The sequence below is a fragment of the Microplitis demolitor genome, chromosome 8 (assembly GCF_026212275.2).
Source record: "Microplitis demolitor isolate Queensland-Clemson2020A chromosome 8, iyMicDemo2.1a, whole genome shotgun sequence".
Taxonomy (NCBI): domain Eukaryota; kingdom Metazoa; phylum Arthropoda; class Insecta; order Hymenoptera; family Braconidae; genus Microplitis; species Microplitis demolitor.
This window is the reverse complement of record NC_068552.1, coordinates 20,502,712-20,516,096: the sequence shown is the minus strand read 5'-3', so window position 1 is coordinate 20,516,096 and position 13,385 is coordinate 20,502,712. Positions and strand designations below refer to the sequence as shown.

General features: G+C 28.9%; 1 protein-coding gene and 1 long non-coding RNA gene across 4 annotated transcripts; one reads left to right on the top strand and one right to left on the bottom strand.

The window, feature by feature from the left end:
- Nucleotides 1-26: 26 nt before the first annotated feature.
- Nucleotides 27-5,111, top strand: LOC103576653 (F-box only protein 11). 3 transcript variants are annotated; one of them, XM_008556966.3, is made up of 8 exons: nucleotides 27-254; nucleotides 1,607-1,882; nucleotides 2,080-2,910; nucleotides 3,052-3,904; nucleotides 4,022-4,242; nucleotides 4,385-4,603; nucleotides 4,680-4,887; nucleotides 4,972-5,111. In XM_008556966.3, exons 1-8 carry the CDS (start codon nucleotides 158-160, stop codon nucleotides 5,099-5,101), a joined length of 2,835 nt encoding a protein of 944 aa, XP_008555188.1. In that variant the 5' UTR covers nucleotides 27-157; the 3' UTR covers nucleotides 5,102-5,111. The 3 variants fall into 3 exon arrangements, with proteins under 3 accessions (XP_008555188.1, XP_008555187.1, XP_008555185.1); XM_008556965.3 differs by having other exon boundaries at nucleotides 1,583-1,882; XM_008556963.3 differs by having other exon boundaries at nucleotides 28-254; nucleotides 1,580-1,882.
- Nucleotides 5,112-5,813: 702 nt separating this feature from the next.
- LOC103576654 (uncharacterized) lies at nucleotides 5,814-11,720 on the bottom strand. Its single transcript, XR_008404150.1, has 3 exons — nucleotides 7,554-11,720; nucleotides 5,957-7,431; nucleotides 5,814-5,898 (listed from the first exon to the last, which is right to left on the bottom strand). It is a non-coding gene; the product is annotated as an uncharacterized LOC103576654 (long non-coding RNA).
- Nucleotides 11,721-13,385: the final 1,665 nt, after the last annotated feature.

Genomic DNA, 13,385 nt, shown 5'->3' with positions numbered 1-13,385 from the left:
GAAGGCAGAACAGCTCTACCGTCAATGAGAAGCAATGAGAAGATGGCCGCTGTGTTCGGTGGAAGTGTCGCCATTGTTTAGTGTTTTAATTTGTTGTTAATAACCGAGTGTTTTTGAGGAACGTATATTTATTTAAGGACTGTAAGCGACGAAGAAGATGCCGAGTGCACCGTTCAGCTCGTCGCGTAATTACGTTAGACGTTCCAGAAGGAGAACTGCCAACAGGATTCCTCTGCCATCGAGAACATCATCGGGTAAGAGAGTCAGATTCAGACGTTTCAGACGTTAGTTTGAGAGAGAAAGAGATAACAAAAATTATATCCGTGTCGAGTCAACTGTTCAACTGTTCAACTGTGTGTTCTCTCTGCTCCCATGCTCCGTTTCGTTCCCACAGAATACCAGAGTCTCTCAACAATACTATATATTATATAGATATATAGATATATAGATATATATATATATTAACCCGCACCTGTCGTTAAAACTATATTTTTTATTTAAAATCATTTAAATTGTTGTCTGTCCTGGGTGTGCGTGTATTCATTTTTGACGTACAAAATGTCGAGTCGCGATTTATTTTCTCTCTCTCCCACACACCCTCGTCCTTCACCCCCTTTGCCTGTCCTTTGTCCATTGACCCACGACCCTTCTTAGGACGTGAACACCGTCAACAGCCAGCCAGCGGTATACGTTCTCATCCGAGCTTCGTCTGCTGCTGCTGCTGCTTTTCTCTTTACTTGTCTGACCGATCGTACGCGTATGCTCAAAAGTGTGTGGCCTAAAAACGCCCTGATGATGCCCATGCCCGTTTCCTCTTTCATTTTTTGACGCCTCAGGCTTCATTTTTTAATAATTCTCACTTGTCTTTACTCTTTTACTATATTATCTATTGATTTTAAATGCCCGCTGATTTCTCAGTTGATCCAAAATTTATTTTTTGTTTGTTAATTTTTAATTTCCATGTTCGATTGTACTAAATACTGGTCGAGGTACTCTGCTATTAAATGGCATTTTTTTGTCAAATCATTCGTTGTCGAATATATGTATGTATATATTAATTTTATTAATGTAAAGTTAATGTGAGCGCCATGATGATCGTTTAATTGATGATAATTGGATCAAGTCTACATTGATAATGACGTGAGATTATGTGAGAACAGTGCAATTTTTTTATTGATATACGAATTAAAAACCCAGGCATCAGACAACGACTGGTTCTTTAAATTGTCATTCGATATATTTAAATCAGGCACCAATGAATTAACATATTATTATCATAATATGTCATTTATTTTTAAACATTTCAATAAAATTCAAAAAAAGTAAAAAAAAGGAGCAAGTTAACAAAAAAAAAAAAGTCAATAATTGTTTTTTAAATTGCGATCAGTTGCTCTTTGACATAGTCGACGAGAGTTATCAGTCGATAATTTTTCAATATAGACTAAGAATTCAATTATGTTCTATCCATTCTTCTTCATCCATCAGAGTTGGAAAAAAAAAAAAAAAAAATAGTAATAATAACAAAGGGAGTAAAAAAACAGTAACAGGGAAAAATAAAATGACAATAATTAATTTTCAGCAGAACCATGTGATCTTCTTTGTCCAGCGTCAAATCAAATGCCACCAAGCGGTGGAGGTGCTGGTGGAGCTCGTGGATCATCACCAAGTGTTTCAGGCGTAGCAGCCCCCTCACCCTCGCCAAATCATTCACACTCGTCGCCCTACGACCTGAGACGTAAAAGTCCACCACATCCAGATCCAGCACCAGGTTCCAGTTCAGCATTACCTCCTCAGGGTGGCAGTAGTATCGTTGCATCACTTGGTTCCTTTTCTCTTCCAGCGAGAAAACGACCCAGACGGACGTGCTCACTGTCAACCGATGGTAAGTTTAAATTTTTATTACCTTTTCTTATCGTTATTACATCGCATTTCATCAGTGATAACAATATATACATTGTTATTATTATTATTGTAAGTTATTGTAATTGTTGCTATTGTTGATAGTAAATTTTAATCAATCAAATATCAAGTAAAATAAAATAAAATGAATACATGTGTGTATGTGTGTATTGAACACAGGTACCAACACGAACACAGCGGCTCATTATCTTCTTTATGAACTACCCGATGAAGTATTGCTGACGATATTCAACTACTTCCTGGAAATAGACCTGTGTCGTATGTCACAAGTTTGCAAACGTTTTCAAGCAATTGCCAACGATACGGAACTTTGGAAATCATTGTATCAGCAAGTATATCAATATGACTTGCCCCTTTTTAATCCAGCGCCATGTAAATTTGAATTTGTGTCGCCGGATGACTCCGATTATCCAAATCCCTGGAAAGAAAGTTTTAGACAACTGTATCGGGGAGTTCACGTACGACCAGGATTTCAAGATCTTAAATTTAAAGGCCGAAATTTGCCATACTTTAATACTATTCAAGGAGGACTTGATTACGTTGACGAGTGCAGGAGTAATAATGCAAGTAACACTGGAAGTGCAAGCAGTAGTAGCACTTCCAGCCAAAATAGCGTTGCCTCTTCCTCGACGTCAAATAGTCAAAATAATTGTTGCGGCAATAATACACAAAACACAGAAGATCCACCTCAGCATATTATTTTCTTACATGCTGGTACATATCGTGGTGAGTTTCTTATTATTGACAGTGACGTTGCGCTTATTGGAGCTGCACCTGGTAATGTTGCTGAGTCTGTTATTTTGGACCGTGATACTGAATCCACGATGGTATTTGGCGAAGGAGCTAGACGTGCATACGCTGGACATCTAACTCTTAAATTCACGCCAGAGGTTACCAGCACAATCCCTCATCATAAACATTATTGTCTTGAAATTGGAGAAAATTGCAGTCCTACGATAGATCATTGTATCATTCGAAGTTCCAGTGCCGGTAAGTATTTGTATCAACTACTTTTTTGTAGTTGTTTATTATGCTATTAAATTATGAAGAAAAAAAAATAATTTACATATATATCTATATGTATGATGAAATAAATAATAATTTTTTTTTTTTATTTTATCTCTTGAGCAGTAGGTGCAGCTGTCTGTGTATCCGGTGGCGGCGCAAATCCAATAGTTAAGAATTGCGACATTTCAGACTGTGAAAATGTTGGTCTTTATGTTACTGACCACGCACAAGGTACCTATGAGGATAACGAAATATCTCGGAATGCTCTTGCTGGTATTTGGGTAAAAAATTACGCAAATCCAATAATGCGACGGAATCACATTCATCATGGTCGTGATGTCGGTATATTTACATTCGATAATGGTCTTGGTTACTTTGAGGGTAATGACATTCACAATAATCGTATTGCCGGGTTTGAAGTTAAAGCTGGGGCAAATCCTACAGTTGCCCAATGTGAAATTCATCATGGTCAAACTGGTGGTATTTATGTTCATGAAAATGGTCTTGGACAATTTATTGATAACAAAATTCATTCAAATAATTTTGCTGGTGTTTGGATAACTTCAAATTCAAATCCTACAATACGACGTAATGAAATTTATAATGGTCATCAAGGTGGTGTTTACATATTTGGTGAGGGTAGAGGTCTAATTGAGCATAATAATATTTACGGTAATGCTCTAGCTGGTATTCAAATACGAACAAATTCAGATCCAATTGTAAGACATAATAAAATTCATCATGGTCAGCATGGTGGTATTTATGTTCACGAAAAAGGTCAAGGTCTTATTGAAGAAAATGAAGTTTACGCCAACACCCTGGCTGGTGTTTGGATCACTACTGGATCGACGCCGATATTAAGGAGAAACCGAATTCACAGTGGCAAGCAAGTCGGTGTTTATTTTTATGATAATGGTCATGGGAAACTTGAAGACAATGATATCTTTAATCACTTGTACTCAGGAGTACAAATAAGGTAATTTATTAAATCTCATTCTTAGATAAACAAATAAATACATTATTTTTATATACATATATATGTAAAAATGAGTTAGTAAGTTTAATTTAAATGATATACCACTTCGATTAACAGGACTGGAAGTAATCCCATTATTCGAGGAAACAAAATATGGGGTGGCCAAAATGGCGGTGTCCTCGTGTATAACAGTGGTCTGGGGTTACTCGAGCAGAACGAAATATTCGATAACGCTATGGCTGGCGTTTGGATAAAGACAGACAGTAATCCAACCCTCAAGAGGAACAAAATATTCGATGGGCGGGATGGTGGAATATGTATATTCAACGGCGGTAAAGGTACGTCACTAGAATTTTAAATTTATTTATTCTCCTCTTCATCTCATATCATCGATTGCACTTTTAATTGCTTTTTCAACTGTCTATTGTTATTATTATTTTTACTATTATTTTTTTTTTCCTTTTTCTTTTATTATAACAGGAATCTTGGAGGAAAATGACATTTTCCGTAATGCTCAAGCCGGTGTACTTATATCGACGCAATCGTACCCAGTATTGAGGAGAAATCGTATATTCGATGGGCTTGCTGCCGGTGTAGAAATAACTAACAATGCAACAGCAACTTTAGAGTTTAATCAAATTTTTAATAATCGATTTGGGGGATTATGTTTAGCAAGTGGAGTTCAGCCAACTTCGCGAGGTAATTTATAATTGTTTTTAAATTAATAATAATTATAAAATCCAAGAGTATAAAAAATTATTAAAATCTGTGGTAGGTAATAAAATATTCAGCAATCAAGACGCTGTAGAAAAAGCAGTTGAAAACGGACAATGCTTGTATAAAATATCTTCATACACGTCGTTTCCGATGCACGATTTTTATCGCTGTCAAACTTGCAACACAACTGACAGAAATGCTATTTGTGTAAACTGCATAAAAACTTGTCATGCTGGCCACGATGTCGAGTTTATAAGACACGATAGGTAACATCAATAAAAATATTATTTTTAATAATCATATACATATATATTTATTCAATCAATATTTATTTTAATTAAAATATATAGATTCTTCTGTGACTGCGGTGCAGGAACATTGAGTAATCAATGTCAACTTCAGGGTGAACCGACACAAGACACTGACACACTATACGATAGTGCTGCACCCATGGAGTCGCATACACTTATGGTCAACTAGGAACTAACTTAATAAATAATATTAAAATAATTAATTATGATAATAAATAATTCAAACAAAAACGAAAAAAAATTAAGAAAAAAAAAAAAAAATTAACTAACAAAAGGATAAACAATCAAATCATCACGGAATAGTGCGTTTTGAATGCAATTGCAAACAACATCACGGTAATCAGTAACTGATTTTTTTATTAAACGTAACTTTTTTTATTATTTTATGATAAATTAATTATCATAACAATTAAATGATAATTACAATAATAATAATTAATAATGCGTATCATTAAGATATTTTTCATTTTAACTCATCGCGATCATCTATTTTTTCGTCGTTATCGTCATTATAAGTATTTTTTCATCATCATTGTTATTATATATATCATCATTATTACTATTATTATTATTACATCAAGGTAGTAGTGATTAATAATTGTTTTACTTGTCCCATATTTCATAATAAATTTCATTACGAGTACGGAATAAAAAAAAAAAAGGAAAAACAAAAATCTAATTAACGAAATAAAATATTAATCGTAGTGATAATTTTTTTTTACATTTTAAATCAATTGTATAATATATTAAATTGAATCTCTCTCATTAAAATTTTTGACCGTAGCCCAATTAAATTAATGCCTGCTCGCGATTTATTTTAAATATCGAGAGAGAATAACACCAAGAGAATGCTGATAAATTAATTTTGGGATTGATCCCAACATTGTGTCAATTTTATTTTATATTTATTTTTGTTCCATTCGTTCTTATGCGCTCATGCGATTGCGTCAATGTTTGTGAGAACACCTAAAATAAATAAATTATAAATAATAATAATAATAATAATAATAATAATAATAATAACATTTATTATGTCGGTAAAATATTTTTTCTTGTGTTCTATCAATTAATTGATATCATCGATATTATTTGATCAACTCGTGAATGCCTCGTGTTGAGCCAATATTATGTATATAATACACTGCCACAGCTATATTGTGTAAAAGGTTCTATTAAAAAAAAAAAAAAAAAAGATAACTAACTGATCAACAGAATAATCGATTGATGAAATCAGGGAGTGATTAGTACATAAACATTTTTAATGAAAGTTGTTCCCAGTAATTGATAATGATAAATGAGATTCAAGGAGCGAAATTACGCGCACACTCGTGGATGTTTGTAGGAATGAATGATTGATTTATAAACAATAAATTTTAAATAATCATATATATATTTAAAATTTAAGTGTATGTAATACTTGTGATTATGTATTGACGTTTTTTTTTTAAGTAATTAGGACTATTATTTAAATAATAACAATATCTATTAAGAACTATCGAACGTATTTTTTTTCTTGTTTTTTTTTTAATTTACATTCGATGGAAAAAAAAAATTTACGAGCAACTGAGATTAAATCGTAAATAACTTTTAATTTTACAAATTAGTCCCAGGAGTGTTTAATGTGTTTTCTATAATGCGATTTACACACTCAGATTAATCAAAAAAAAATTATTAGATAAAAATATAATCAACGCGTGTGAAAATAAATCTGTAGACGATATATATATTCGTACGTACGTTGATCCATACTTGTAAAGAGGTCACGCATCAACAAAAAAAAAAAAATAAAAAGCTAAATGAATTGAAGTAAACTAAACTATACCGAAAACGAGAAAAATAAATACTAAAACATTGATAAGAAATAACAAAAGAAAAAAAATTAATAATCATTTGAAAACACCAATTCTAAAAGTGTGATGGTCTTAAACTGCCCAAGGGCGAAGTGCATAATAAAATGAAAATAAATTAAGAATAAGTTTTTAATAAGAATAATTAAAAAATAAAAAAAAGGAATGACCATACTCTGCATACAGAGCATGATACTGTATAATAGTTATTCAAAAAAAAAAAAAAATAATAATAATAATAATAAAAAATGAAGAAAAAACATAATAATAATGTCGACGACGCGAGCGAGATGAGAGTTAGCGTGAGTTTTGAATTTTAGCTTTCCCTTTTAATTATATTTTGTAAAAGTTATTTTAGCCCACCGGAAGAACGAATGAGAGGGTGGGATAAAAAAAATTAGCGAATACGAGAAATATCCTCGGGTACTATACCTCTTTGCCTCTGTCAATTACGCTACACATCTCGATCCTCGTTCGCATAGAATAACTTTTTTAAATAATTTGGACTTTTGACAGTAATTTGATTATTGATATTTTTTTGAATTATTGTTAATTAAAATATGACTTTAAGTCAGGTTTCGAGACCCTATTTTACGTACCAAAATATTTTATTTTTTCTTTAATGTTTAACATTAAGACTTTAGTACTTCAACTAGATCATTAATTAAAAAAATTATTATTATTATTATTATTGTGGTTATTATGTTTGGTTGAAATTATTATTATTATTATTATTATTATTATTATTATTATTATTATTATTATTATTATTACGTGATTCTGATGATTTTTTTGTGTGTAAAATTTTTGATCAAATCATACATGTCATCACACAAAAGATAAATGTTGAATTGAAGTTATTATTCCGACATAAATCTGATTCACGTAAATGCTAGGTGATTTTTAAATAGACTAAAGTTATTTCGTGTGGTTACCTTGTTTTCATTCGTGTTTCATTATATTATTATTATCATTATTATTAAAATATTGTCTCGATGCGACAAATCGATCGGGTATTTTTTATTCTTTTTTTTTTTTTTTTATGTATTTGTCAGTCACGGATAGAAAAAGAAACTGTATAAAATGTGATAAGTGTGTCATCGCACGAAATGACTGTTATTAATTTGTTATTATCACGCAATTCAATACTACTATCATATTTTGTCATTTGTTCACCAATTGTGACGGCTCATGCGTATGTACTCGTACATATACATATATGTATAAATATATAATACACTATAAATGTTCTCGTTCTCGTTCTCACATTTATACCGACACAAATGTATGACGTGGTTAAATTCTATATAAAATCACAGGTATGTCTCGCTTGGCCTGACATTCTAAAAAACTTGGTGATCTGCGACATTTTCTTCTATTTTTTTTTTCTTTTTTTTTTTTTTTTTTTTATTATTCAACAACTGAAATGCAACTGCTACAGTTGCTCTTATTATAACTATTTTTTCCTGTGGTTTTGACGTTATTGCGCTTAATGTCGTTTCGAAGAGTGTTGAATAATGCTATTAAAAATAAAAATGAAAAAAATTTGTTTCGTGCTACAGCCAAATATAAATAAATAAATAAAATATCACAAAACCGATAATATAAACATAAAGATTACATTTTGATCTTCCAACATCATGATCTACTAATATACATTCCCTTAAAACCATTTGCATTTTTTTATTTTATTTATTCTATTTTTTTTTTTTTTTTTTTCGTCATTAAAATACCATTAATCTAGATATGCGCTTCGTATGATTATGAATATAATTAATTTGAATATTAATGATATATAAAAAAAAAGTAATAAATAAAAATGGACTTCCATTAATTATATTTTAGTGAATGTTTACGGCTGTAGCACAATTTTAGAATATATGTATTTCGTATTGTTACATGTGTTTTAAATATTTTTTATTATTATTATTATTATTTTTTTTTTTTTTTATAGATTAGTTTTAATTAACGTGAGCCTGTTGTATTTAAGTTGTCCATTTCATTTTAATATTTTTTTTTTTTTCGTTTTGTTTTTAAGTTTTTCCCAGTTTTTTTATGTACCTCGCGAAAACTATTGACTTTCCGAGGTCAACAGCAAACAAAAAAAAAGCCTCTGGACTAACCAACCTGTTAATTGGTTAAAAAAAAAAAAAATAAAGTGATCGATTAAATGTTGTAAAACAACAGTAAAAAAAAAAAACAATAATATTTTAGAACGATAAAATATTATTGTAAATGGATAAAACTAATGTATTAAGTCTAAAGAAACAAGTAAGACTGTAATAAATAAATAGTATTCTCTGGAAAGGTTTAAAAAAAAAATTAATAGTAATAATAATAATAATGACAAAAAAATTATAAATAAATAATCGTTTTGAAACTGCCTTTTGTTTGACGCGTTGTACGTCGCACCTCCCCATCATTAACATCATCATTATCATTATTATTATCATCCACATTTTATTAATTAATGTTTATTTTATTCTTATATCCATTATATTTATCGCATCTATTGTAAATGACATTATTAAAAAAAAAAAAAAAAAAAAAACAAATTATTTAAAAATTACAAAACAATTTTATTAAGTTTATGTCAATGTCACATGTCATTTGTATTTTGTATTTTTTTTGTACGTCAATTCATACTTGCCATTACTACCGTATAGTTGCCATAGTTTTTTGTGTATTCGTATTTTAATATTAATTTACTATTATTATTACTATCATTATCATTATTATTATTATTAACATTAATATTATTATTTTATAAAATAAAATAAACTAAAGTAAATTTTTTTTTGTTCAACGAATAAACAATATAACATATAGCAGTAAGAAATTGTGAATCACATTCATACACTCGTCCACGAATTAAAATAATAATTAAACGATTTGTGGTTTTTAAAATTTAATAATTATGTGAATTAAAGAAAATGATAAGGCAAAAAAAAGAAAGGTTGATGTTTACTTGTATTCTGTACATAATTAATCTGTCGCCACAACTTCTCCACTACACTTAAACTATTATATATATAAATATATATTTATATTTATATATGTAATAATTATAATAATCACACATGCGAACACACTATATATAAATATATACATAATTCTAAGTACATATAAATAACGTATCGATTATAATACTATTATTATTATTATTAAAAAAATAATACTAAAAAAAATATATATATATGCATATATATATATTCTTAATTAATATCTTTATTTTTCTATCCTTCAGAGAACTTGTATACGATATTTCTCTATTCTTTTAATATAATTTTACAATAACGTAACTTTTATTTAAAATAATAATGTTTTTTTTTTTTTGTTTTTTTCATTACAAAATACTAATTTAATTTCATTTTTGTCGTAAATAATGGCGGTATTATTTATAAAAGTGTACAGTGGATTGAAAAATCCAATACAGCAATAATTTAAATGCTATGAAATATTTAGATAGTGATTAATTGAAATTCTTGTTCCATTTATATTTAAATGAATAATAAAGAACTAGTGAGGTAAATAAAAATAAAATAAAATGATATAAATATTTGAAAGTGAACGAAAGATTAATTACATGCATGCACTACATGGATTTTTTTCGCATCTGTGTTATTAAATATTCCACGAGAGCTTTTATCATCATCGCGGTATGTGTGAACAATTTGATGAGATTCTAGCAATGAATTAATAATGACAAAGAATGAAAGAAAGGAACAAATGTAATAATGACAATGATAATGCGCAAAAAGTGTTAATCCATTGTAAAACCTCGCATTGATATATATTGTTCACACAAATAAATTATAACTCTTCGATCCTTATTTATAGATCGTCGTTTTATCCGTGTTCATAATTTCCATTATTAACTTTCTTTTTATAAATTTTAAATTTAAATAAAAAAAATTATACGAGAAAATAAAATAAATTTGTGTTTTAATAAATTTAAAGTAAAACGTTTCTCTCATTAATAAAAAGAACATAAAAAACAGAAGCAGATAAACAAAATTATTAATTTTGAAAATAGTCCAATGCAAACAGGCCTACAGAAATAATTTAAAATAAATAATAAAGAAAATTAGCTTTGTAGTGCATTTTACAATTTAATAAAAGAAATAAAATCGTCTTGTTGACTTGTACAGTACAGTTTTTATTAATTAAGATAGTGTCTTAAAGGCGATTCAGGCAAAATTTTTAATTGAATAGAGACAGTATAAAGATAGATAAAAAAAAAAAAATAAGATAAATTGACTCTTGACTCTTCCACATAATTTAGATCGCATCGGAGATCCGTTAGAAATCTTATTTAAAGTCTTCCGAAGTGTCAGCAAAAAAAAAAATAAACTCAACACTGCCTACTGCAAACTCCAACAGCAAAATAATAATAATAATAGTTTAATAATTAATATATTAAAAGCATATGATGTGTAATCTTGATGCGATCGTGTGAAAAAGTCGACTCACGTCAAATAAATTAAAATAAATAACTATTAAGCAGTTTAATAATATAAATAATGAAATAAAATTTGCCTGTATTACCTTGTAATAAAATATCTGTACCATATATGACGTTAAAGCGCACTGATTTATTAATTACTATAAGTGTGTCGTGTAATTTATAATTCATTTTCATTTTCAAAGCGTATTTCAAGCAAGAGCTACTACTACTAAATAATAGTAATAATAATAATAATAATACTAATAATAATAATAATAATATTATTAATTCTGAAGAAAGATTATAGACGATGATAATTATGAATAATAAAATGATAAATAATTAAAAAAATGAAAAAGATGTTAAATTAGTGCTGCACCAAGTGCCATAGTTCCATTATAAGCTAGAAATAAACGAGCTGTGCGAGTAAGGGAGTTCAATTGACAAAGAGAAACAGATAAATGAGATGTGATGACTGGTGAAAAAAAAAAAAAAAAAAAGAAAAAAAAATGATGAAGAAAAACCTAAAGGGGAGAGAAAGTGAAGACGATCAATAGAATGCTCAAGAGGTGAATTCTTAGGTAAGAGGGTAAGAGAATTGTGTCGAAATTTTTTTTTTCTCATTCGAGTAAACAATATAGATGATGACATAATAATAAATAAATAAATCAAATAAAGAGATAGAGATAAAAAAATAATTGGAAAAAATAAATCAATGACAATATAATAAAAGCTTAATTGTTTTCTGTCTATACGTAATTAATACACAATTTAATAATTTATAATTTGCCTGGAGATTGGTTTTATAAATCAATTTGTGGATGTTTGCTGTTAATTTTATTTCGCTGTTTGTTTATTTTTTATATATACTGAAAATAAAAATTTAAAAAAGAAAAAAAAATGACGATGACGATGTTGACTGAAAATATACATATATGAATATATAGAGAGCGAATAGAGTTTGATAAAAAAAATGGAAAAATAAATAAATAAATGAGAAAAAGAAAAGAAAAAAAATGATAGGGAGATTAAAATGTTGTCAGGTGTATTGTATTTTATTTTTTACTTATATACACAATAACTCGTACTGAAAATCTAGTGAAAAGAAAAATAAACTTGAGAATAAAAGTGGGGCAATTAATGAGAGAGATTCCTCATCTGTTAATAATCTTGCGTGACACGTGTTGTAATACCAGTGAGTGAGAGAGAGCGAGAGAGATAGAAAAACAAAAAAAAATAAGAGCGAGTGGGAACAAACTACATTGGGAATAGTGTAAAGAGATAAACGAAGAGAAACAAAAAATAATTGTTTTTCATTAATTTTAATCATTATTAATTCAAGTAAACTAAATGATTAAATTATACAGAAAACAAAACCTTATATATTATTATTAAATGCCACAAAATGTATGCTGTAAACATCACTATTTCAAATATAATTATCAAAAAATACTAGGTCATTTTATTTATTATTTATAGCCAAACTGATATATTGTATTACATGTTTATTGGTCATTAACTCATTTGATATTAAATTAGATAAAATATTGATATTTCCTGTTCAATATAATAAACCCTCAATTTAAAATTATAAAATGGTATTACCTCAGACTGAATATTTAATCATGACACTTGAGCGATTTTTAATCTGCTTAGTACAAGCAAGCAAGCAAGCGAAAAATAAAAAAGCTTTGGAAAAGAGGAAAAGAAAAAAATGTCTGAGGAAAATAAAGCAGGGTGACATCGAAAAGTAAAGCAGGCTAACACGATCATCGTAAGTCACATGAAGAGTCTAGCCAAACATACGTGTATTACCCGTATGTCGCCTCATGTTTTTTTTTTTTTTTTTTTTTATCTATCTATCTATTTATTTTTTTAGCCGTTCTATCTATCCAAGCTTTTATTTTTTTAGCTGCAACAGTGAAGAGTTCTTTCTGGCTATCGATCTATCGCGGGTCACGCTAATTTATCGATACCCTAGACTCTCGACTTTGTTCGTGGTAATCGGCACATTTATCTCTTGTTACCTGTGCCTGACCCCTTGTACATTGACTCCTTTCTCAACTCATCTACATGCTGATCGAGCACGTAACAAGTGTAGCTAAACGTGCCATAGCGCCCGTAGCACATATACCTCTATCTCCAACTCCATACTAAAT

What these genes read in the sequence shown, in the direction of transcription:
- LOC103576653 (XM_008556963.3), top strand. Translation starts at nt 158, where the DNA reads ATGCCGAGTGCACCGTTCAGCTCGTCGCGTAATTACGTTAGACGTTCC. An exon ending in GCCATCGAGAACATCATCGG is followed by an intron (nt 255 to 1,579) that starts GTAAGAGAGTCA and finishes ATTAATTTTCAG; the next exon opens with CAGAACCATGTGATCTTCTT. An exon ending in AGTTCAGCCAACTTCGCGAG is followed by an intron (nt 4,604 to 4,679) that starts GTAATTTATAAT and finishes AATCTGTGGTAG; the next exon opens with GTAATAAAATATTCAGCAAT.